Source organism: Ovis aries, chromosome 1 (assembly GCF_016772045.2).
Source record: "Ovis aries strain OAR_USU_Benz2616 breed Rambouillet chromosome 1, ARS-UI_Ramb_v3.0, whole genome shotgun sequence".
In the NCBI taxonomy this organism is placed as follows: Eukaryota; Metazoa; Chordata; class Mammalia; order Artiodactyla; family Bovidae; genus Ovis; species Ovis aries.
In genome coordinates, this window is record NC_056054.1 from 45,591,106 (window position 1) to 45,618,356 (window position 27,251).

General features: G+C 38.7%; 1 protein-coding gene across 2 annotated transcripts in view; it reads left to right on the forward strand.

Annotated features, from left to right (window-relative positions):
* The window catches only part of LRRC7 (leucine rich repeat containing 7), a 621,984-nt gene that overhangs the window by 258,987 nt on the left and 335,746 nt on the right, over positions 1 to 27,251 (forward strand). For both annotated transcript variants that reach the window (XM_027971033.3, XM_060410795.1), the window contains exon 4: positions 11,343 to 11,460. In XM_027971033.3, coding sequence (XP_027826834.2) covers positions 11,343 to 11,460 — 118 coding nt within the window. The remainder of the gene's footprint in view (positions 1 to 11,342; positions 11,461 to 27,251) is intronic.

Here is a 27,251-nt window from a genome sequence, read left to right on the forward strand (position 1 = left end):
CCTAACTCTTCCTGATAGTGCCTTGACTAAAACTCTCATTATTTTTCACCTAGATATTTTGTCATTGTCCTTCTGCCTGCTTCTCCGGTCAGAGGTGCCAGTTTCTCAAAAACAAAAATCTGAGTTAGTCCCTCCCTACTTACGAACATTTAAGGGGTGGATTATAATGTGAGGGATTAGTGTAGAATCATTTAAAAAGGCACACAAATCCAAGCATCCCATATTTTCTAGGACAAGGCCAAAGTCCAGGAATGTTTCTCTTGGAATAAAATGTGCTTTGCAAGGCCCTTGTTCTGTGGTAGTATTTATCTGTTTTGGGGTGGTTTAGTCTCTCAGCCTTGTCTGACTCTTTGCAACCCTTTGAACTGAAGCCCATCAGGCTCCTCTGTCCATGGGACTTCCCAGGCAAGAATACTGGTGTAGATTGCCATTTCCTTCTCCAGGGAATCTTCCTGACCCAGTGATAGAACCAGCATCTATTGTGTTCCTGCATTGTCAGGCAGGTTCTTTACTGACCACCAGAGAAGCCCCACCTATTTTTACTACATTGCATTTTATTTTGTGTGTGTATTATAACCACTAGTTGACTGTATGGGCTTCCCTGGTGGCTCAGATAGTTAAGAATTTGCCCGCAAGGCAGAGACCCATTTCAATCCCTGGGTCAGGAAGATCCCCTGGAGAAGGGAATGGCTACCCACTCCAATATTTTATCTGGAGAATCCCATGGACAGAGGATCCTAGTGGGCTACAGTCAATGGGGTTGCAAAGAGTCAGACATGACTGAGCGACTTTCACACACACAGTTGACTGTATACTTGAGAAAAGAAATACTTTGTTATTCCTCTTTGGGTTTTGACATTGTGTTTGTCACTGAGTTGATGTTCACGAGGGCTTCCCTGGTATCTCAGATGATAAAGAATCTGACCGAAGGAGATCAGGGTTTTATCCCTGGGTCAGGAAGATCCCTTGGAGGAGGGCATGGCTACCTATTCCGGTATTCTTTCCCAGAGAATTCCATCGACAGAGGAGCCTGGAGAGCTATAGTTCATGGGGTCACAAAGAGTTGGACACAGCTGAATGAATAACACACACACACACACAAACACACACAGATGTTCAAGAGATGCTCATTGAATATAAGCAGTCTGGAAGGAAGGGAATTGGGAAGGATAAAAAGGAAGGAGAGAGGGAAGGAAGGAAAGAGGAGGGAGGGAGAAAGTAAAGAAAGAAGTGAATGAATGTCATAATTGGAAGCCTACAATTTCACCAAGTGCCTACATTAGAATTATTTTTATTCTATTATTTTTGAATTGGCTCTTTTCTAACTAAAGATAATTATTAATACCTATTAAGCTAAATAATTTTAAAAGCATTTTATTGTAATATGCACAAAATAATTATTTATTTGAAACAGCTTTCATTTCCAAACTCATCTGGAGTTTGGAAATGCTGCAGGCTGAACACTTTCAAGGGGATTCAAAGCAAGAACTGCTAAGAAACCAGCCATTCAGTAACACCAACTCATTAGACAATCGCCTCTTTTCCCTGATGGAATCCACTTGTGCCAACATAGGGCATTAATAACACTCTCGTTGTACGACAGTGACCTTACATCAAACTTCTCAGGAAATGGGTTTATCTTTTCACAGTTCACAGGCAACTCATACTTTTAACATCTGTAGTAGGAAAAAATAAAACACCTTATTCTTTCTAAGGAATTACATTTTGAGATCTAACCATTCATATTCATGATGTCATCACTGTGTCCTTAATTTTCCAAGCCTGAGCATAAAGGTGATAATAAAATGTTAATCCAAATTATAGTGTGTTGCATTTATGTAGCAGTTCAGGGTTCACAAAGCGCTATAACATGTACTCAAATTTACTCAAATTCAGGACCTTGCTGTTAAAAGATAGTCACTGAATCCAAGTCTTCTTCCCTAACCTCTGTAGGATCATTATGATAGGCTGGAGATTCCCCCTCTTTCATTCACTTTCCCCTCCCAGAAAGCCACCAGCTGTCAATTATCACAATTGTCTTTCCCTTGCATAGATCTGATGGTACAGAGGGAACAATATGCTGCAGTAGAAATAGCTTTGTTTCCAGACAAAACTGAATTTGAATGCTGGTTCTGGCAGTTTCTATATATATGACCTTGTAAAAGTTAACCTCCTAAATTTTCTCATCTACAAAGCAGGGATAATAACACCTTCCTTGCAACATTGTTGCAAGAAGGAGATTCATATACTTTAAAATCTAGATTAGTGTCTTGCACCTGTATAATAAGCACTCAGGAAATGGCACTATCTTATTATTTACCACCCACCCCCTGCCTCAGAATTTTCATGAAAGAACAACTATTTACTGAGAAAATACCATGTGTCAGGCATTGCATTATACACTGTAGATGCTGCAGAAACCAAAGAAGCTTACGGTCTAGTAATCCCAAAACAGGGGCATCCAGGCTTCAGTAGAGATTAGTACAGAATGTTGTGAAAGTATCCACAAATAAAGCATGTAAACCAGTCTTAAGCTGTAACCAGAGAGGTGAGAGGGCCTGAGCTTGAAGCAGAGGGTTGAGGGGAGGTGGGGAAGGATGGGGTGGAAGAAAGCATCAGCTGGAGACCTGGCATTTACAAAAGTAAAGGAGAGCAGGTGGATACAGAATATGACGCTGCTCAGTGTAGCTGAAGATGTGGTCCCACAGGATGGCAGGAGGGAAGGTGTGAGAAAGAAACAAGAGACAGGGGAATGACAAGATGAGATTCTAGAGAGGTAAAGAGCATTGAAAGCTGTATCAAGAAACTTGGACTGTCCCAAAGAGAGGAGAGAGCCACTGAATACAGTATAGGCAAGAGATGGACTTGCTCACATTTGCTTTTTTTTTTTAATTTATTCATTTTAATTGGAGGTTAATTACTTTAGCATGGCATGACCTATCACAGAGGTCCTTAAGCTGGTCCATAAAGCCATGCATGGGCTTCCAGTGATTTGCAGGCTTCTTGAAATTGGCTGCAAATGTGTATGTTTGTGTGGATGTGTGTGGATGTGTGTTTCTAGACAGAGTGTCAGTAAGATTGACTCAAAAATGATTAAAAATCATCATCTGAACAACTTCTGTGGGATAAAGCCCTGACTGCTTTTATTTTTTATTTTTTATTGAAGTACAGCTCCAGGAGTTCGTGCTAGACAGGGAAGTATAGACTGCAGTCCATAGGGTCGCAAAGAGTCAGATACGACTGAGCAACTGAACTGAACTGAACTACTTTACAATGTTGTGTTATTTTCTGCTGTATAGAAAAGTGAGCCAGTCATATGTATACATATATATATATATACATACATACTATTATAGTCCCTCTTTTTTGAATTTCCTTTCCATGTAGGTCACCATGGAGCATTTCACGTTCTGATTAAAATCTGCATTTCCTATCCACCTCCACAAAGCTTAGAAAAGAGTCACTTTTAATTTTTTGCCATTCCTAACATACCTTGGGGCCTTTCCTCCCATTACAGCTTCCTGTACTGCCCTGCCTCTTCCCAATCTACCCCGATTTCCCCACCCTGCCTTCTGCTCACAGAACCTCTTCTCTTTCAAAGCTTGGATGGACTGTTTCTTTCTTCTCTAGAAATTTCCTCTATCCCTTCCCCATTCTTCTCTAGCATAAGCACAAGTCAGAGCCATAGAGTTCCGATTACCAAGCTAGAATGAGAGATAGACAAATAGACCAGTGGACTACAGATAGAAAATCTGAAGCTCTGTTGGAAACCCAACAGAATTTGTGTTGCAAATCAGTGGAAAAAATAATGCCCTATTTTTAAAATGGAACAACTGGTCATCTATAAAGAGAAAAGAATGGATCCTTACTTCACTTCATTCTCAAAAATAAATCCCAAATGAGTCAAATCAAAGCATTAAAACTTTTAGGAGGGAAAAAATAGGAGACCATCTGCACACACTAAAACTGAGACATAAATTTGACTATTGTAAATGTCTTTTTATCAAAAACTACCATAAAAAGAATGGAATAATGAGCCATATTTTGAGAGAACTGTCAAAAAATTCATATTCAGAATATATGATGAACTCTTTTAAATGAATAAAACATGAAACAGTGTTCAGTTTTTTTAGTAATAGATAAAATGTGTTACCATTTTACATACCACATATTGGAAAAAAATAGTCTGAAAATGTCAAATTTTGGAAATAATGTGAGGAAATGAGAATTCTTATCCATGTTAATAGGACTTTAAATTGTTACAGTCACATTGGAAAAACAAAATTCTATTATTAGTAAATGTGAATGTATGCCTACCCGCCTCAGAGAAACATTTGTATATGTGCACTAGGAGATATATACACACACTTAGCAACATTGTTCAAAAAATTGGAAATAACTCAAAAGTCTGTGAACAGTAGAATATATGAGAAGATTGTGTTATGTGAAGCATAAAGTAGTAAAGATGAATGAGTGGATTATATACATTAACATGGAATAATGTTAAAACACAGTATTGAATGAAAAGATCAAGCTGCAGAAGAAAGTATACCCCCATTATTTCATTTACATAACGATTAACAGACAAATCTCAGCAGTATATAAGTTTAGGATTACTAGACCTGTGGTAAAAGGAGAGAGAATGAGAAGTTGGTTACTTTTGGTGGATCAGGTAAGATGACAAGGGACGTGTTTTGGAGGAGAATAAAGTAGCTTTCTTAAACTGGTTTGAGGAATATGGCTCTTTGTTTTATCATATAATTAAAAAATATGTATTACATATATTCCTGTGTATATAGATTTCACAGTATAAAAAAAAATTAAAAGATGGAGCCCATTATAAGATACATGCAATGACCTGGAAATGATGTGGTTCCTCTGTTTAAGGAGCTCCCAGTCTGGGGCTTGTTTCCTGCTTCATAGACCACTGTGGGTTGTAAGGGACTTGTTTCTTTATTGTTCCTACAATAAAGTTGGACATGACTGAGTGACTGAACTCATCCTGGTACTACATTCTGCTAATATTTTTCTGTCTTTTTAAGCTGCATGCTTATTTAACTCTTTCATTTTCATCCCAAATAGTATTTGCACCCGTTAAACAACATCTTCCTATTTCTCCCACCATTCTTCTATTTCTGTGAGTTCAACTCTTTCAGATCCCACATACAAGTGAAATCATACAGAAAATATTTATTTTTCTCTGCCTGACTTATTTCACTTTGCGTAATGCCTTCAAGTTCCATCCATTTTGTCACAAAAGATGGGACTTTATCTTTTTTATGGATGAATAATATTCCCTTGTGTATACAGTTGACTCTTGAACAACATAAGGATTATGGGCACAGACCCCCACAGAGTTGTAAATCTGTATATTGTCCTCCCTTGCTATCTACGTGGGTTGGTTTCAGACTTGCCACAGATACCAAAATCTGTGGATGTCAAGTTCCATAGTTGGTTCTCCAGATCCATGATTCCGTAAGTGAGGATTCAACCAATCATGCATTCTGTAGCACATATTGTATATATGTGTGTGTGTGTCTCGGAGAAGGCAATGGCACCCCACTCCAGTACTCTTGCCTGGAAAATCCCATGGATGGAGGAGCCTGGTGGGCTGCAATCCATGGGGTCGCTAAGAGTTGGACACGACTGAGCAACTTCCCTTTCACTTTTCACTTTCATGCAGTGGAGAAGGAAATGGCAACCCACTCCAGTATTCTTGCCTGGAGAATCCCAGGGATGGGGGAGCCTGGTGGGCGGCTGTCTATGGGGTCGCACAGAGTCGGACACGACTGAAGCGACTTAGCAGCAGCAGCAGTGTGTGTATATAGATCTCATATTTTTATCCACTCATCTGCTTATAACACACAGGTTTTTCTATGTCTTGTCTACAGGGAACATGGGGGTGCAAACACATCTTCAAGACAGCATTTTTATTTCCTTTGTATATATACCCAGAAATGGGATTACTGTATCATATGGTAGTTCTGTTTTTAATATCTTGAGGCTCCTCCATGCGGTTTTCATGATGACTCTGCCAATTTACATTCCCACCAACAAGGTACACAGTTTCCCTTTTCTCTACTTCTTTCCTATCACTTGTTGTATCTTGTCTTTTTAATGATAACAAGTGTGAGTTCTTATCTCATTGTGGTTTTAATTTGCATTTCCCTGATGACCCATAATGACAAGCTTCTTTCCATGTACCTATTGGCCATCTGTGTGTTTTCTTTGGAAAAGTATATATTCAAATATTTTGCCAATTTTTAAATTTGATATTTTAGTATTGAGTTGTATGAGTTTCATGTATATTTTGGATATTAACCCCTTTTCAGATAAAGATTTGCAGGTATTTTCTCCCATTCTGTATGTTTTATTTCTGCTGATCACTTCTTTTGCTCTGTACAAACTTTTTGGTTTCATGCAGTCCTACTTGTTTACTTTTGCTTTTGTTGCCTTTGCTTTTGGTGTCATACACAAAAACTCTTTGCCAATACCAATGTCAAGGAGCTTTTCCCCTATCTTTTCTTCTAGAAACTCTACAGTTTCAGGTCTTATATTTAAGGCAGTAATTCATTTTGAGTTATTTCTGTGATTGATATAAGATAGGAGTACAATTTCATTCTTCCACTTGCAGTTATCCAGTTTTCCCAACACCATTTAATGAAGAGCCTATCCTTTCCACATTGCATCTTTTTGGCTCCCTTGTCAAATATTAATTGACCATATATGAGTGAGTTCATTTCTGGGCTCTCAGTTCTGTTCCATTCATCTACATATCTATATTTATGCCACTACCATACTTTTTTCTATTTTGACCTACACTGATATTTTAATCCCACAAGTAGACATTTTGGGTTTGTTTTATTCTTTTTCTCCTTATCTTTTTTATTCATTCTCTTCTTCCTTCCTCCCTTACTCCCTCTCTCCTTTCCCTTCTTGCCATCCTTCCTTCCCTCCTTCTTTCCTTCCCTCCTTTCTCCCTTCCTCCCTCCTCACCTCACCCAAGACTGAGAAAGTCATATATTCACCACTGACTCTTTTTGCAGAACCCAGATTTCTTCCTTCCTTTACTGAAGTATTACCCTTAGGAGAACCCAACTGTGTATAGAGTGGTCTCTCAGCCAGTCTCCAACCTCTGTTCAGACCCCAAGCAGTCTTCTATATTCCACTGGCAAAAAAAAAAAAAAAAACCCTTAGTCTTCAGCCACCAGAGACCAACAGATACCACCAGAGCAGAAGCTAAATACAGACCCACTCAACTCTGTGTAGTAACATTTTCTTGTTATTCTGGAATTTGAGAAATTCCAGTATTTTTCAGCCAGAGCTCAGCTATGTATTAAAGGAGTGTGTGTGTGTGTGTAATTCATTGCACTAAAAAATTTTCCTTTGAATATTTAGCCTACCATTCTGAAAATAGGGATTGATGGGAATCTCATGTCCTTATGCTCAGTGTTGAAATAAACCATATCATATACTAGGCATTCAATAAACATATTTTAAATGCATAAGGATGTTGTACACATAGAGAATTCCCTCCACAATCCTAATATCCTCATGATGTCAAGCATATATTTGAAACTAGTTTGAGTTACACAGTCTTTGAATTTGGAGTATCTTTAGATACTATAAATACATTATCCTTGTTTAGCCTTTATCTGGTTATCTTGTGCTGGCTCTTAGGTGATACACATTTTTTAATTACCTCTTCCAGATATACTTTCATGAGTCAACCTCATCACCATTGTCAATGTAAATTCGAGCAGACTTCTACCAGTGTGTTTTCATTACATCTGATATTTACCTTAGCATAGTCTTTTCACATGGTATTTAATATCTAAATATTACACTGTAAGCTGATCTACTGAGCTCAATTGCTGTGTCTTATTCATTTTATGTACCTTTCACTTAGCATATTGTTCAGTTTTGTGGCAGATATCATTGAATGGTTTTCCATAAATTAATGAGTAACACTTTTTAGAATGTGCGTTTTTGGTCCCAAATCTGTTTTATTTTCAACAGTTAGGTCTTTCTCTTTGGTATCAGCTCCCTTACAAACACCTACCAATTCCTGTTTGGAGTCAGTAATTTAAATTGCATAGTCTTCTTAAACCAGTTTCTGTCAGAGTTAAATTGCTTCCTTCAGTCCAAGAAAAAGAACACTTTAGTACTCAAATATTTTAAGACTCAGAACATTTTTTTGAAATGGGAAATATCATTAGTAAATTAAAGGCAGAATAACCATAATCATTAAGAGGTTTACTTTAATTATTAATTATAGTTGCTGTCTTATACTATATTGAAGAATTTATGATAATTCTGTACCTCATTTTCATTCAAAGTTTGAATATTTAAAGAATCTTTAAGATGCCTTCATTTCTTTGCCAGCTTATAGACATCATGACTCATATTCAAGAGTTCACTGCTTTGTTTATTAAATTTAGATTCCATTGAGATTGTTAGTCTATCTGAAACTTCCAAACCAGTGAAGTACCACTTAAGATGGAACTTAGCGCTTTCCTCATTTTCACTTTACTTATCTAAGTATACTTTCAAATATATTTATTCAACATACAGTATGTATAGGGCACTATATCAGTCACTTTGTTATATACAGAGGTGAAATAAATTGACACCAAGATGAATCAGACGTGACTCCTGCCTTCAGAGACCTCATCATCTAGAAAAGTAAGGAATAGATTATTATGCAAGTATATATATATATATTTCTGTATTAACATGTAAATATTAGTAAAGACTAATAGTTATCAAGCTCTTACTATGTGCCAAATGTAGTTTTGCATTTTTACAAGTAATTCATTTTATCAAATCCAAGGTTATTGATGATAAGACACAGCATTACCATTATTATAGTACCATGAAGGGAAAAAAAAACTGCTTTAAAAATATAACAATCTAGATTGGGAGATGAATCCCAAATATCAAAGATATATGTGAAAAAGTATAAGACTTAAAATTGATGACAGGCATTAAAGGTAAAGAGCCTGCCTGCCAGTGTAGGAGACACAAGAGATGCACATTCAATCCCTGGATAAGGAAGATCACCTGGAGGAGGGCACTGCAACCAACTCCAGTATTCTTGCCTGGAGAACCCCATGGACAGAAGAGCCTGGCATGCTATAGTCCAAAGGGTCACAAAGAGTTGGGCATGACTGAAGTGACTTAGCATGCACGCACGCACACACACACAAAGTAACTCATTTAATTCTCTCAACAATCCTTCAAGTAAGGTAATGTTATCCCCATTTTACAGATGAGGAAATTGATAGAGTTCAGAGATGTCAGGTAACTTTCCCAAGGTCATACAGCTAGTAAGTAGATAAGTGGGGATTGAATCCACATCAGTCTGATTCCAATGCCATGCTCTTAACCACTGTACCATATCTTGGATCTCTTAATGTAATAGTGTGTTCAGAAATTCCCAAACCTTTTCTTCCTCATGTGGCTTCATTTAAAATTGAAGAAGAATGTAGCTTCTATTAATTCTTGAGATAAGCTGAGAATTTAGTTGAGAAAATAAGACTTGAATTTACAGATTGAAAAAAAAAGAATGTTTTGAAAATAATTTATCTGAATTTTGCATAAAATGGTTATAATATACTAAGGAGTAACTAATACCATTTACCAGTATCAACCAAGATTGATAGGGTTGATTTAAAAATATATGTATCTGCAGCTATAATTAACCACATTGCATGTAGTGCAATGGTCTTAATAGAATGATAGACCCTAGACAAAAATTTAAGTTAACTCTGGTCATGAGTGTAGATATTTTTTTCCCTATATATTAAGGGAAAATTAGTAGTTAGGGAAACTGTCTATTGAAGTTCTCTTTTTTAGATTTTATAACAGTAAGTAGCAACATTTCTATGGAGAATATTGAAATTCTAGCACTACATGAGATATTGCAAGTGAGCTTTGTAAGGAGCCAAAAATGACAAATGTATTTATCCTAAATAACAACTAACACAATATATTTTGTAGAAAAAACTGAGTTAAGAAATAATAACCATGTACTATATAAATTATGAATTATGTGTGAGAAAAAGCAATAGTTAAATGTACTGTTTGCCAATTGCATAGTCATGGATACCAGAGACTTCATCTGTGGAAATTCAGCAAAACAGAATTAGAAATGTTAAACAGAAAAGATCCCATTAAGATAATTCTTTCAGAAATGAATAAGAAATTTCAGTCCCAGCTGTTCAAATCTTGAGTAGTTAAGGTGAGATGGACATAGTGAAAAAAATCTAACTGCATTATTTCCAGAAACAAGATACTGGAAACACCTACGTAAAAAATAACCATATCACTATTATTTCTTGGGATTCCCTGGTGGCTCATATGATAAAGAATCTACCTGCAATGCAGGAGACTCAGGTTCAGTCCCTGGGTAAGGAAGATCTCCTGGAGAAGCAACAGGCTACCCATTCCGGTATTCTTGCCTGGGAAATCCCTGGCAGGGTACGGTCCATGGGGTTGCAGATTCAGACATGACTGAGCAACTAACTTGAAACTTGAGAACTAATTAAGTAACTAACAGGTGACTAACTTGGAACTAACTTATTAAAAGTGACGATTTTTATCTTCATCCCAGACCCATCATATCAGTATTTCGTTGGGCAAAACCCAAAGACCCACATTTTAACAAGCACCTCCACCCACCAGTGATTAAAACCATGCTGGATTTGAGAACCTTTGTATTACCACTTGACTTGTCCCCATCTAGTACTTTTGAATTAGTGGCAGAAATGAACCAACTACTAGTGGTCATTTTTCATTAAATATCAGAGATTAAATGTTTCATTTGCTAGATATTTATGAAGCAGTGTGGGGGTACACAAAAGAAATGTGAGTGCATATATGCAACTGTTTTGCATTTCTTGCATGTCTGATAAACAGCTGTTTGACGTGATTAAATGGAAGTAATTTGTGGTTGTGGTGAAAGAGAATTAAGGTAATCCTGGTACCTGAGGGAATAAAAAGGAAGTAGCTACTTGAGAAATTATTTCAAAGAAACAAAATCGATTGGTTCACTGGCAAATTAAACATTAATGTTAATGAAGAAAGAAATGTTGAATACCTTGGGTGGCGAATCTGGGTAGCAGACAATAGGGAGGGACTAACGTGGGGATGGAATGTGAAAAAATTCTGAAAAGAATCCAGAGTATTCTGTGGAAGGGTGTGGAAGAAAGTGAGACTTTTGTACTGGCCCTTTTATTACCACATTGGTAAAGATGGTGAATTGAATGTTGCTTCTAAGATTATATATAAATGGATATAACCAAATTAAGATCTAACTAATTATTATTTTCTTTTCACAGCAATTGTTCAACTGTCAAGCTCTAAAAAAGCTAAGTATTCCTGACAATGACCTTTCAAATCTGCCAACCACTATCGCTAGTTTAGTAAACCTTAAAGAACTCGACATCAGTAAAAATGGTAAGATTTTCAGTTCATCTCTAAATAACTTGAATTTTTAACTGAAAATATGCTTTACATGTTTTCTCTTAGGAAATGATATAACACCTTTTCCTTGTTTATGTTACAACTCTAGCTTAATGTTTGTTGAAAAACTAAATCCTCAATCATAAAACTGAAGACAGAAAATTTTACTCCCCTCCTCTTACTAATGTCCCTGACTCACTCAGGCCTTATTTCCCCTTGCATTCAGATATGTGATTTAACCTCTGTGAGATTATTTTAGTGACTTTACAGTGTACATTTTTCTCAGTCTTTGAGTAAAACTTTTTCCAACATGTTTCAGATATCATCTGCTCAACAAGGCCTACCCAATCACACTTTTTGGCATTGGAACATCCAGTCTCCCTGTCTCTGCTCATTTTTCTCCCATAACAGTGACCATCTTCTCAATACATATAATTTACTTAGTTTTTATGGTTTTGTCCCCCTTCTCTTGCCCCAAAATATAAACTACATTATGTGACAGGAGGGATATTACTCTGTTTGAGTCACTGATGTATCTCAGATATTTAGAGCAATACCTGGTGAATAATAAGTGCTCAGTAGTATTTGTTATAATTTTGGCCAAACATTATATCTGGTGATTTTGTTGATATTCGTGTTGATGATGTTTTCTTCTTAATGTTTTTGGGGGTCTCCTGTGTTCTCATATGTTCATTAAATCCTCATTTTCTTCCAAATGAACATGGCCCTCCATTTTATTAGAATAAAGCAAGAATCAGTCAAAAAATGTTATGTCTAGGCATTATGAGGATATAAAGCAGGACTCCTCTGTCATTAAGCTAGTTGGTTAAACTTTGTGTGTTGTATGTATTTCTTTGTTAACTTAAGGCCTTATTATTGGGGCCAAAGAAATAGACATGAACAAAACAGATCCTTGCCTTTATGAAACTTACATTCTAGAACATGCATTCAACATTAAATAAATAATTAAAAGGAAAGATATACCCATTTGAAAGCAGAGTTCTAAAGAATAGCAAGGAGAAATAAGAAAGCCTTCCTCAGTGATGAATGCAAAGAAATAGAGGAAAACAATAGAATGGGAAAGACTAGAGATCTCTTCAAGAAAATTAGAGATGCCAAGGGAATATTTCATGCAAAGATGGGCACAATAAAGTTCAGAAATGGTATGGACCTAACAGAAGCAGAAGATATTAAGAAGAGGTAGCAAAAATACACAGAAGAACTATACAAAAAAATATTTTCATGATCCAGATAATAACAGTGGTGTGATAACCAACCTGAAGCCAGATATCCTGGAATACGAGGTCAAGTGGCCTTTGGAAACATCACTACAAACAAAGCTAGTGGAGGTGATGGAATTCCAGTTGAGCTATTTCAAATTCTAAAAGATGATGCTGTGAAAGTGCTGCACTCAATACGCCAGCAAATTTGGAAAACTCAGCAGTGGCCACAGGACTGGGTAAGGTCAGTTTTCATTCCAATCCCAGAGAAAGGCAATGCCAAAAATGCTCAAACTACCGCACAGTTTCACTCATCTCACACGCTAGTAAAGTATTTCTCAAAATTCTCCAAGCCAGGCTTCAATAATGTGTGAACTGTGAACTTCCAGGTGTTCAAGCTGGTTTTAGAAAAGGCAGAGGAACCAGAGATCAAATTGCCAACATCCATTGAATCATAGAAAAAGCAAGAGAGTTCCAGAAAAACACCTTCTTCTGCTTTATTGACTATGCCAAAGCCTTTGACTGTGTGAATCACCACAAACTGTGGAAAATTCTTCAAGAGATGGGAATACTAGACCAGCTGACCTGCCTCCTGAGAAGTCTGTATGCAGGTCAGGAAGCAACAGTTAGAACTGGACATGGAACAACAGACTGGTTCCAAATAGGAAAAGGAGTATGTCAAGGCTGTGTATTGTCACCCTGCTTATTTAACTTACATGCAGAGAACATCATGAGAAATGCTGGTGTGGATAAAGCACAAGCTGAAATCAAGATTGCCGGGAGAAATACCAATAACCTCAGATATGCAGATGACACCACTCTTATGGCAGAAAGCAAAGAACTAAGCCTCTTGATGAAAGTGAAAGATGAGAGTGAAAAAGCTGGCTTAAAACTCAACATTCAGAAAAGTAAGATTATGACATCTGGTCCCATCACTTCATGGCAAATAGATGGGGAAACAATGGAAACAGTGGCAGATTTTATTTGGGGGGATGGGCTCCAAAATCACTGCAGATGGTAATTGCAGCCATGAAATTAAAAGACACTTGCTCCTTGGAAGAATAGTTATGACCAACCTAGACAGCATATGAAAAAGCAGAGACATTACTTTACCAACAAAGGTCCATCTAGTCAAAGCTATGGTTTTTCCAGTAGTCATGCATGGATGTGAGAGTTGAACTATAAAGAAAGCTGAGTGCCAAAAAATTGATGAATTTGAACTGTGATGTTGGAGAAGACTCTTGAGAGTCCCTTGGACTGCAAGGAGATCCAACCAGTCCATCCTAAAGGAAGTCAGTATTGAATATTCATTGGAAGGACTGATGCTGAAGCTGAAACTCCAATACTTTGGCCACCTGATGCAAAGAACTGACTCACTGGAAAAGACCCTGATGCTGGGAAAGATTGAAGGTGGTAGGAGAAGGGGACGACAGAGGATGAGATGATTGGATGGCATCACTGACTCAATGGGCATGAGTTTGAGTAAACTCCTGGAGTTGGTGATGGACACGGACCTGGCATGCTGCAGTCCATGGGGTCGCAAAGAGTCAGACATGACTGAGCAACTAAACTGAACTGAACTGAAATAATTATCAGTGATTAAGTAAAAATTGAGTTAAAGGTACATTGAAAGTGAAGGGCATGCATACTAGTAGGACATAATCCAGTCAGTGCAGTTAGATAAAGTTACCCTAAGAAATAATAACTAAATCCAGCCATGACAAGTAATAGTTGTTATTCAGTGGGTATAAAGTTTCATTTGTGCTGGGTGAATAACTTCTAGAGATTTACCAACCTACATCTTGCCCATAGCTAAAATTACAGTATTGTGCACTTCAGAATAACTGGTGTTATCCCAATGTCCTTCCTGATTTGATTTTCTTAATAGTCTTTATGAGTAACTGACATAGCATATTTTAGCTTGTTTAGGTATTATTATCTGTGTTGTCCTTAGTCACTCAGTCATGTCCGATTCTTTACAACCCCATGGACTATAGCCTGTTATGCTCCTTTGTCCATGGGGATTTTCCAGGCAGGAATACTGGAGTGGGTTGTTGCCATGCCCTCCTCCAGGGGATCTTCCAAACCCAGGGATTGAACCCAGTTCTCCTGCATTGCGGGTGGATTCTTTGCTGTCTGAGCCACAGGGAATCCCAAGAATACTGGAGTGGGTAGCCTATCCCTTCTCTAGCAGATCTTCCTAACCAAGGAATTGAACTGTGGTCTCCTGCATTGCAGGTGGATTCTTTAGCAGTTGAGCTACCAGGGAAGCCCTATATATTTTTTAGATTCCCCTAACTAAAAAGTTCAGTGATGTTCTAACTTTTTATCATTGTCTTGGTCACTGATACATCTCTATTGCATAAAACAATGCATGGCACATTGAAGGAGTTCAGTACAATTTATTGGATGAATTCATAAATGAATGGTTCTTCTGGACATGAAACACTTGTTGAAATATACCAGTTTAAGTAACTAACAGTCTTCAAAACTATGAGAGTCATAGAAAAGTTTACATTCTCACTGGGGAGAGAAGACTAACATAAAAATAATCAAGGAATATTGTAAAGCATTATATTGGGTTGGCCAAATTTTGTTTGGGTTTTTCTGTAAGATGCTATGGAAAAATCTGAACCAATTTTTTGACGAGCCCAATACAATGAAGCAATTAATTATATGGCATGTGTGTGTGAGCTCCAGGTTTCCCACATGGCACTAGTGGTAAGGAGCTAGTGGTAAAGAACTTGTCTGCCAATTTAGGTGACAAAAGAGACATGGGTTCGAACCTTGGGTGGGAAAGATCCCCTGGAAGAGTGCATGGTAGCTCACTCCAGTATTATTGTTTGGAGAATCCCAGGAACAGAGGAGCCTGGTACAGTCCATAGGGTCACAAAGAGTCAGACATGACTGAGGTGAAATCGCTTCAGTTATGTCCAGCTCTTTGCGACCCTATGGACTATAGCCCCACCAAACTGCTCTGTCCCAGGGATTCTCCAGGCAAGAATACTGGAGTGGATTTCCATACCTCCTTCAGGGAATCTTCCAAATCCAGAAATCCAGCCCACCTCTCCTGCACCACAGGAAGATTCTTTACTGCTGAAGGCCACCCGGGAAGCCCTAACTGTATGGCACAAATTACAATTGTAAATTCTTAGAGAATAAGATTAATAGAGAGTGATTTATGATTAGGGAAGCATTAAAATAAAGAATATAGCTTGAGGAATTCCTTGAAGCACAGTAACATATAAATAAAGGAGAGCATTTCATTTAAAGGAAACAATGGAGTACAAATGAAGGACACACATATTTCTATACCAACTTGACTTAGCACTTAGAGGGTTTTCAGGAAGACAGTCCTAAATGGATAATTTGCCAGCTTCAGTTCAGTTCAGTTCAGTTCAGTCGCTCAGTCATGTCCGACTCTTTGCGACCCCATGAATCGCAGCACGCCAGGCCTCCCTGTCCACCACCATCTCCCAGAGTTCACACAGACTCGCGTCCATCGAGTCCGTGATGCCACCCAGCCATCTCATCCTCTGTTGTCCCTTTCTCCTCCTGCCCCCAATCCCTCCCAGCATCAAAGTCTTTTCCAATGAGTCAACTCTTCGCATGAGGTGGCCAAAGTACTGGAGCTTCAGATTTAGCATCATTCCTTCCAAAGAAATCCCAGGGTTGATCTCCTTCAGAATGGACTGGTTGGATCTCCTTGAGGTCCAGTGGACTCTCAAGAGTCTTCTCCAACACCACAGTTCGAAAGCATCAATTCTTCAGTGCTCAGCCTTCTTCACAGTCCAACTCTCACATCCATACATGACTACTGGAAAAACCATAGCCTTGACCAGACGGACCTTAGTCGGCAAAGTAATGTCTCTGCTTTTGAATATGCTATCTAGGTTGCTCATAACTATTCTTCCAAGGAGTAAGCATCTTTTAATTTCATGGCTGCAATCACCATCTGCAGTGATTTTGGTGCCCCAAAATATAAAGTCTGACACTGTTTCCACTGTTTCCCCATCTATTTCCCATGAAGTGATGGGACTGGAAGCCATGATCTTCGTTTTCTGAATGTTGAGCTTTAAGCCAACTTTTCCACTGTCCTCTTCTACTTTCATCAAGAGGCTTTTTAGTTCCTCTTCACTTTCTGCCATAAGGGTGGTATCATCTGCATATCTGAGGTTATTGATATTTCTCCCGGCAATCTTGATTCCAGACTGTGTTTCTTCCAGTCCAGTGTTTCTCATGATGTACTCTGCATATAAGTTAAATAAGCAGGGTGACCATATACAGCCTTGACATACTCCTTTTCCTATTTGGAACCAGTCTGTTGTTCCATGTCCAATTCTGACTGTTGCTTCCTGGCCTGCATACAGATTTCTCAAGAGGCAGGTCAGGTGCTCTGGTATTCCCATCTCTTTCAGAATTTTCCACAGTTTATTGTGATCCACACAGTCAAAGGCTTTGGCATAGTCAATAAAGCAGAAATAGATATTTTTCTGGAACTCTCTTGCTTTGTTGATGATCCAGCAGATTTGGCAACTTGATCTCTGGTTCCTCTGCCTTTTCTAAAACCAGCTTGAATATCAGGAAGTTCACGGTTCATGTATTGCTGAAGCCTGGCTTGGAGAATTTTAAGCATTACTTTACTAGCGTGTGAGATGAGTGCAATTGTGTGGTAGTTTGAGCATTCTTTGGCATTGCCTTTCTTTGGGATTGGAATGAAAACTGACCTTTTCCAGTCCTGTGGCCACTGCTGAGTTTTCCAAATTTGCTGGCATATTGAGTGCAGCAATTTCACAGCATCATCTTTCAGGATTTGAAATAGCTCAACTGGAATTCCATCACCTCCACTAGCTTTGTTCGTAGTGATGCTTTCTAAGGCCCACTTGACTTCACATTCCAGGAAGTCTGGCTCTAGATGAGTGATCACACCATCGTGATTATCTGGGTATTGAAGATCTTTTTTGTACAGTTCTTCTGTGTATTCTTGCCACCTCTTCTTAATATCTTCTGCTTCTGTTAGGTCCATACCATTTCTGTCCTTTATCGAACCTGTCTTTGCATGAAATGTTCCCCCGGTATCTCTAATTTTCTTGAAGAGATCTCTAGTCTTTCCCATTCTGTTCTTTTCCTCTATTTCCTTGCATTGATCACTGAAGAAGTCTTTCTTATCTCTTCTTGCTATTCTTTGGAACTCTGCATTCAGATGCCTATATCTTTCCTTTTCTCCTTGGCTTTTCACTTCTGTTCTTTTCACAGCTATTTGTAAGGCCTCCCCAGACAGCCATTTTGCTTTTTTGCATTTCTTTTCCATGGGGATGGTCTTGATCCCTGTCTCCTGTACAATGTCACGAACCTCATACCATAGTTCACCAGGCACTCTATCAGATCTAGTCCCTTCAATCTATTTCTCACTTCCACTGTATAATCATAAGGGATTTGATTTAAATCATACCTGAATGGTCTAGTGGTTTTCCCTACTTTCTTCAATTTAAGTCTGAATTTGGTAAAAAGGAGTTCATGATCTGAGCCACAGTCAGCTCTTGGTCTTGTTTCTGTTGACTGTATAGAGCTTCTCCATCTTTTGCTGCAGAGAATATAATCAATCTGATTTCGGTCTTGACCATCTGGTGATGTCCATGTGTAGAGTCTTCTCTTGTGTTGTTGGAAGAGGGTGTTTGCTATGACCAGTGCATTTTCTTGGCAAAACTCTATTAGTCTTTGCCTTGCTTCATTCCGCATTCCAAGGCCAAATTTGCCTGTTACTCCAGGTGTTTCTTGACTTCCTACTTTTGCATTCCAGTCCCCTATAATGAAAAGGACATCTTTTTCGGGTGTTAGTTCTAAAAGGTCTTGTAGGTCTTCATAGGACTGTTCAACTTCAGGTTCTTCAGCATTACTGGTTGGGATATAGACTTGGATTACCGTGATATTGAATGGTTTGTCTTGGAAACGAACCGAGATCATTCTGTCATTTTTGAGATTGCATCCAAGTACTGCATTTCAGAATCTTTTGTTGACCATGATGGCTACTCCATTTCTTCTGAGGGATTCCTGCCTGCAGTAGTAGATATAATGGTCACCTGAGTTAAATTCACCCATTCCAGTCCATTTTAGTTCACTGATTCCTAGAATGTCGACATTCACTCTTGCCATCTCTTGTTGACCACTTCCTTTTTGCCTTGATTCATGGACCTGACATTCCAGGTTCCTATGCAATATTACTCTTTACAGCATCGGACCTTGCTTCTATCATCAGTCACATCCACAGCTGGGTATTGTTTTTGCTTTGGCTCCATCCCTTCATTCTTTCTGGAGTTATTTGTCCACTGACCTCCAGTATCATATTGGGCACCTACTGACCTGGGGAGTACCTCTTTCAGTATCCTACCATTTTGCCTTTTCATACTGTTCATGGGGTTCTCAAGGCAAGAATACTGAAGTGGCTTGCCATTTTCTCCAGTGGACCACAGTTTGTCAGCTCTCTCCACCATGACCCGCCTGTCTTGGGTTGCCCCATGGGCATGGCTTAGTTTCATTGAGTTAGACAAGGCTGTGGTCCTAGTGTGATTAGAATGACTAGTTTTCTGTGAGTATGGTTTCAGTGTGTCTGCCCTCTGATGCCCTATTTCAACATCTACCATTTTACTTGGGTTTCTCTTACCTTGGGCGTGGGGTATCCCTTCACGGCTGCTCCAGCAAAGCTCAGCCGCTGCTCCTTACCTTGGATGAGGGTTATCTCCTCCCGCCGTCCTTCCTGACCTTCAATGTGAATGGCTCCTCTAGGCCCTCCTGCGCTCGCACAGCCACCACTCCTTGGGCGTGGGATAGCTCCTCTTGGCCGCCGCCCCTGGCCTTGGATGCAGGGTAGCTTTTGGCCATGCTTAGTAACGTATGAAGCACAGTAACATATGAATAAAGGAGAGCATTTCATTTAAAGGAAACAATGGAGTACAAATGAAGGACACACATATTTCTATACCAACTTGACTTACCACTTAGAGGGTTTTCAGGAAGACAGTCCTAAATGGATAATTTGTCAGCTTAGTGAACAGCAATTAGATTTAGGCCAGTTGAATGATAATGTGAGGTCTTCTGCTGCTGCCAAGCCTCTTCAGTCATGTCCGACTCTGTGCGACCCCACAGACGGCAGCCCACCAGGCTCCCCCCTCCCTGGGATTCTCCAGGCAAGAACACTGGAGTGGGCTGCCATTTCCTTCTCCAGTGCATGAAAGTGAAAAGTGAAAGGCAAGTCACTCAGTCGTGTCTGAGGTCTACCTTTATTCTTCTAAAAATAGACTTACAGCCCGCTTTTTTTTATGGATTGATATTTCTTTACTTTACTAACAATACTATTTTTATGTTTATATACATTCACACATGAAATTCTGTTTTCAAATTACAATTTCTTAGATATATTTTAGAACCAAATATAACAATCCCTTGGTCTTCAGGCAGGTCAGGTTTGACTAGATAGTTCAAATAAATAAAAATCTATCTTATTCGTAAAGAGAATCAGAAGAAAATTCATCACCAAATACAGACATGAAAGTTCTAAGAAATACGACATTTTTATGAGCACTGTAATCATCTCCTAGCAGTTTTCTTGCATCACAAAATTTTTGTTGCCAGGATGTAAACTGCAAGTTATAGTTCTATTCAGAAATAAGTCTGTAAACGTAATTAGAAGTCCTAGTAAGTAGAATTTAGGAACTTTTAGCTATGCTTATGATGGTTATATTGTGTAAATATTTATGCAAAAAGCCAAGCAAAGCATGGCAAATCAATCTGCAAGGTTAGTATAGTACAAAAGGTTTGATGAGCATGATGATAGAAGTGACATTGCTAGAAGTGACACAAATAGTGAAGGATTTCAACACATCAATCCTTTCACAAAATTATACCTAAAAAGCTGTCATTGAATTTCGTGGCAGAGACCTAGACAGTTACTTAAGGGGCATAATGTATCCTTTGGGAATCTCTCAAGTGAAGAAAGGGCAGGTAGAAAAGAAGTGCAGTTTCAGCATCACTGTTTGGCAAGGTTGGAATTGTCCTGGTGGAAAAGAGTCAAGACATGTGGTATTGAGGGACTGAAAATGAATCTTTATTTTGGGCCAAGGGCTCATTCAAGTGCTAGTCAATCTTGATAAATATTTGCCTTAATTGTGTTGGAATTTGATGAGTGACCCCTTATGAGGAAATTAATTCACTTGGAGATGGACGTGAAATCTGATCTTGGTTGTCCCTGTGCCTCCAATTTTTACTTTTTGGGTCTAATTCTTCCACCTGTTATCCAAATGTGCTGTTTTTCTTTCCACAATTTAAAAATATTATTTTATATTAAAACCTTTAGATAAGCGAACTGTTGTGCAGAGGAATGGATCTAGAAATTTTGTGTAGATAAGTGTCACTGCCTCTCTAACCATACCTCCAACCAACCCATGTCCCTTCCATTGCATTCCCAGGTAATGCCAAACTATCATTTTCAAATGCATCAGGCTGGTTACTGTGACAAAAGAAATGATACTATTTCTCTTCCCAAAGTATTCCTTCCTCTCACTATTGTCCCCAGCAACCAGAGTCCTTTTCACCTTTAAAAAGACATCTGTGATGTCATTTATTCTGAGAAACATTCCTGATATCCTGTAGATGAAGAGAATTAATTGCTCCTTTCTCTGTTATATGTTTATACATCTTAAGTGTTTTTGCTAGAAACATATCTCACTTTGTAATTTGATTTCTGTTTATCCTTATGTATTGACTAGATTGTAAAACCCTTGAAATCAGGGAGTATCTTGTTCATTGCTCTATTTGGAACAACTAACCAATACCCATAAATGGCAGGTGCTCCATAAATGTTTGGACGATGAATAAACTTTATACTTTAGCATTCTGTAAAATACATAACATATATTTCTATTATATTACATGAGGGACCCTACAAAGAATAGTATCCCCACCTATTATACTGGGATGTGTTAAATATTGCAACTGAATGCTGAAAAATAGGAATGATACTGCAATAAATGCTGCTCCTGCTGCTGTTAAGTCACTTCAGTCGTGTCTGACTCCGTGTGACCCCATAGACGGCAGCCCACCAGGCTCCCCTGTCCCTGGGATTCTCCAGGCAAGAACACTGGAGTGGGTTGCCATTTCCTTCTCCAATGCATGAAAGTGAAAAGTGAAAGTAAAGTCGCTCAGTCGTGTCCAACTCTTAGCGACGCCATGGACTGCACCCTACCAGGCTCCTCTGCCCATGGGATTTTCCAGGCAAGAATACTGGAGTGGGTTGTCATTGCGTTCTCTGGCAATAAATGAGTAAGCCCTAAGATCAGCTCCAAACTGCCATATAGTAATATATTTGATAGTCCTGTTCATAGGATAATGACTACTTCACATTAAGCTTTGACCTCTCCCTTGAGCTTCAAACTGGTTTAGCCAACTACAGGCTGGACATAGCTAAAATAAGTTCCACAAACTCCTCCAAACATAATGTGTTTAAAACCAAGCTAAGCATCCACCCCAGTCTGTTTTTCCTCCATTATATCCAGTTCTCTGTTAATGTTACTATTATCCACACAGGCATACAATGCAAAAACCCATCCTTTTCTTAACTCCAATATAATTGAATTAGAGTTAATTCCAATAGTTGAATCACCAAATCCTGCCTATTACATCCCAGGGAAAGTGAAAGTCGCTCAGTCATGTCTGACTCTTTGTGACCCCATGGACTAGTCCAGGGAATTCTCCAGGCCAGAATACTGAAGTGGGTAGCCTATCCCTTCTCCAGCAGATCTTCCCAACCCAGGAATCAAACCGGGGTTTCCTGCATTGCAGGGGGATTCTTTATCAAGTGAGCTAACAGGGAAGCCCCACACAGGCATACAATGTGAAAATCCATCCTTTCTTTAACTCCAATATACATTAAATCACCAAATCCTGCCCATTTTACATCTTAAATGTATGTCAAATCTGTTTCTTTCTCACAATTCCCACTCTTACCATCTTAATTTAGTGACTTGTCTGTTTCCAAGACCAGTTGGTATAGTCTCTTAATTGCCCCCCTCCCCATTATCTTGATGAAGGTGAAAGAGGAGACTGAAAAAACTGGCTTGAAACTCAATATTCAAAAGCTAAGACCATGGCTTCCAGTCCCATTGTTAGTTGCTCAGTATTATCCTACTCCTTGTGACCCCATGGACTGGGGCCCGCTAGGTTCTTCTATCCATGGGATTTCCCTGACAAGAATACTGGAATGGGTTGCCAATTCCCTCTCCATGGGATCTTCCCAACCCAGGGGTCAAAGCTAGATCTTCCACATTGCAGGCATATTCTTTACCACCTGTGCCATGAAGGAAGCTTCACTTCAATTCAGTTCAGTTCAGTCGCTCAATCATGTCTGACTCTTTGCAACCCCATGAACTGCAGCTTGCCAGGCCTCCCTGTCCATCACCAACTCCTGGAGCCTACCCAAACACATGTCCATTCAGTTGGTGATGCCATCCAGCCATCTCATCCTCTGTGGTCCCCTTCTCCTCCTGCCCTCAATCTTTTCCAGCACCAGGGTCTTTTCAAATGAGTCAGCTCTTCCCATCAGGTGGCCAAAGTATTGGAGTTTCAGCTTCAACATCAGTCCTTCCAATGAGCACCCAGGACCGATCTCCTTCAGAATGGACTGGTTGGATCTCCTTGCAGTCCAAGGGACTCTCAAGAGTCTTCTCCAAGACCACAGCTCAAAAGCATCAATTCTTCAGTGCTCAGCTTTCTTTATAGTCCAACTCTCACTTCCATACATGACCACTGGAAAAACCATAGCCTTGATTAGACAGACCGTTGTTGGCAAAGTAATGTCTCTGCTTTTTCATATGCTGTCTAGGTTGGTCATAACTTTCCTTCCAAGAAGTAAGCGTCTTTTAATTTCATGGCTGCAATCACCATCTGCAGTGATTTTGAAGCCCCTAAAAATCAAATCAGCCACTGTATCCCCTGTTTTCCTATCTATTTGCCGTGAAGTGATGGGACCAGATGCCATGATCGTAGTTTTCTGAATGTTGAGTTTTAAGCCAACTTTTCCACTCTCCTCTTTTACTTTCATCGAGAGGCTCTTTAGTCCTTCTTCACTTTCTGCCATAAGGGTGGTGTCATCTGCATATTTGAGGTTATTGATATTTCTCCCAGCAATCTTGATTCCAGCTTCTGCTTCATCCAGCACAGTGTTTCTCATGATGTACTCTGCATATAAGTTAAACAAGCAGGGTGGCAATATACAGCCTTGACGTACTCCTTTCCCTATTTGGAACCAGTCTGTTGTTCCATGTCCAGTTCTAACTGTTGCTTCCTGACCTGCATACAGGTCTTACTTCATGGCAAATAGAAGGGGAAAAAAAAGAAGGTGTGACAGATTTTATTTTCGTGGGCTCCAAAATCACTGTGGATGGTGACTGCAGTCATGAAATTAAAAGACACTTGCTCGTTGGAAGAAAATCTATAACAAACTGCGACAGCATATTAAAAAGCAGAGACATCACTTTGCAAACAAAGGTCCATATAATCAAAACTATTATTTTTCCAGTAGTCATGTATGGGTGTGAGAGTTGGACCATAAAGATGACTGAGCATCAAAGAATTGATTCTTTTGAATTGTAGTGCTAGAGAAGACTCTTGAGAGTACCTTCAACTGCAAGATCAAATCCTAAACGGTTATAATCAGTCAGTCCTAAAGGAAATCAGTGTTGAACTGAAAGGATCATTGCTGAAGCTGAACCTTTAGTACTTTGCCCACCTGATGCAAAGAGCTGGCTCATTGGAAAAGACCCTGATGCTGCTTAAGATTGAAGGCAAAAGGAGAAGGGGACAACAGAAGATGAGATGGTTAGGTAGCATCACTGACTCAATAGACATGAATTTGAGCATACTCCAGGAGATAGTGGAGAACAGTGGCATCCCCAAACCTGTCCTTCATTAAGTAGCTTCATTACTTTCTAAGTTGCAAAGATGACTAGGTTACTCTCCTGCTTAAGATGCTTCAATTGACCTGGATAGAGGGTAGGCTCCCTAACAGCATTAAAGTGAAATGAAAGTGTCAATTCCTTAGTCGTGCCTGACTCTGTGACCCCAAAGAGGATGTAGCCCACCAGCCTCCTCTGTCCATGGGATTCTCCAGGCAACAATACTGGAGTGCATTGCCATTCCCTTTTCCAGAGGATCTTCCTGACCCAGCGAACCCAGGTCTTCTGCACTGCAGGCGAATGCTTTACCATCTTAGCCACCAGGGAAGTCCAACAGCATTAAATGTCTCCACAACTGACCACCTACATTTCCATTCCATCTGCTCATCTCACCAAAGATAATTTGTATTTTTTTAAGTTTATGGTTTAGATGTTGAAGAGTCACCTCAAATGTTTAATGCTGTTGTATTATCTCCGTGACTCTATCTGTATAATTTCCTCTGCCTGAATTACCTTTCACACCTCTTTTCATTTCTTTCAATCTTAGTTATCATTCAAAACTCAATTTATTATTAAAAACTGTTGACAGTTATATTAAAATATTTACGTAGCTTTTACTTTTTTAATGATTAAATGTTTAAAGCATGAAGGAAATAGTATGGAAAGCAGTTTGCCCATTGTGAAAGTGTTAGCATTTATTAAAAACATAACAATCCAGCTATTTTAAATGAATAAAACATTACTGAAACTTGTAAATTCTCATCTCCTTCCTTTTTCTTTCCTTTGTGTTAATGTATTTAAAATTTCAGTGTCGTGCTAACACATTGTGGATGTTATTCTGCAAGTTTTCGTTTACATTATGTCTCTAAAATTTGTCCTTAATGATCAGTGTGAATCTAATTGTACCAGCAGAGCACAGAAGTCCGCATTACTCCATTTCCTTGCTAATACTTAGAGTTATTCATGATAATTTAAATGTTGGCCAACCAGATGGATATATAAGGATAGTTCAGTGTTTTAATTTGTATTCTGTTAATCACCACCGAGGTTGGCATTTTTTTCATTTGTTTTTATTAGCAAGCGTAGAGTATCTTTCTCTACAAGTTGATGTTTTTGGTCCATTTTTATTTTGGATCATTTGTCTGTTAGGTTTTAGGTGATTTGAAAGACTTATGTACTGTGAACACTAATGCTTTGTTGGTTAAATGAGTTACAAATGTCATCTCCCAATTTGTGGTTTTTCTTTTCACTTTGCTTGGGGTGCCATTTATCACAGAGAGTTGTCAATGATAATGTACTAAAATTTACCATTGTTCTCTTTTGGGGATGTATTTTTACAGTTAATCTAGGAAACTCTTGTATGCTCATATCATAAACTATTTGTCTATATTTTCTTCCAAAATTATTAGTTTTTCTTTTCATATTTATGCCTTCAACTCATTTGCAGCTTACCTTTTGTACTATATGTTATCAAAATCTATTTTGCCATATAAATAAATGATTAATTATTCTACCACTTATTAAATAATCTCATTTTCTCACTAATTTATAGTTATAGTTATATCCCTTTTACATATAAAAGACATTTTTTTCCTAACTTTCCTTTTTGCCCCATCAGCTTACTTGCCTATTCTTATACCAATATCACATCATTCTAATCATTCTAACTTAATGTTGTTTTAATATTTAATAATATTCTTTAAAAAGTATTATTATTAAATAATAAACTTATTATTAAATACTCTTTATTTTTTAAATTAATTTATTTATTTTAATTGGAGGCTAACAACTTTACAATATTGTAGTGGTTTTTGCCAAACATTGACATGAATCAGTCACGGGCACACATGTGTTCCCCATCTAGAACCCCCCTCCCACCTCCATCCCCATCCCATCCCCCAGGGATATCCCAGTGCACCAACCCTGAGCACCCTGTCTCATGCATCAAACCTGGACCAGTGATCCACTTGACATATGATAATATACACATTTCAACGCTGCCCTCTCAAATCATCCCACACTCGCCTTCTCCCACAGAGTCCAAAAGACTGTTCTTTACATCTGTGTCCCTTTTGCTGTCTTGCATATAGGGTCATCGTTACCATATTTCTAAATTCCATATATATGGGTTAGTATACTGTATTGGTGTTTTTCTTTCTGGCTTACTTCACTCTGTATAATAGGCTCCAGTTTCATCCACCTCATTAGAACTGATTCAAATGCTCTTTTTTAAATGGCTGAATAATATTCCATTGTGTATATGTACGGCAGCTTTCTTATCCATTCGTCTGCCAATGGACATCTAGGTTGCTTCCATGTCCTGGCTATTGTAAACAGCGCTGCAATGAATATTGAGGTACATGTGTCTCTTTCAATTCTGCTTTCCTCAGTGTGTATGCCCAGCAGTGGGATTGCTGGGTCATATGGCAGTTCTATTTGCAGTTTTTTAAAGGAATCTCCACACTGTTCTCCATAGTAGCTGTACTAGTTTGCATTGCCACCAACAGTGTAAGGGTTTCAAAGTGTGTCTCACTGTTTTTGGTACTCAATTCTTTATATAAATTTTAGGTTAACTTGTTGAGATTCATAATCTATTGGAATTTTTTAATTGGTTTGAATT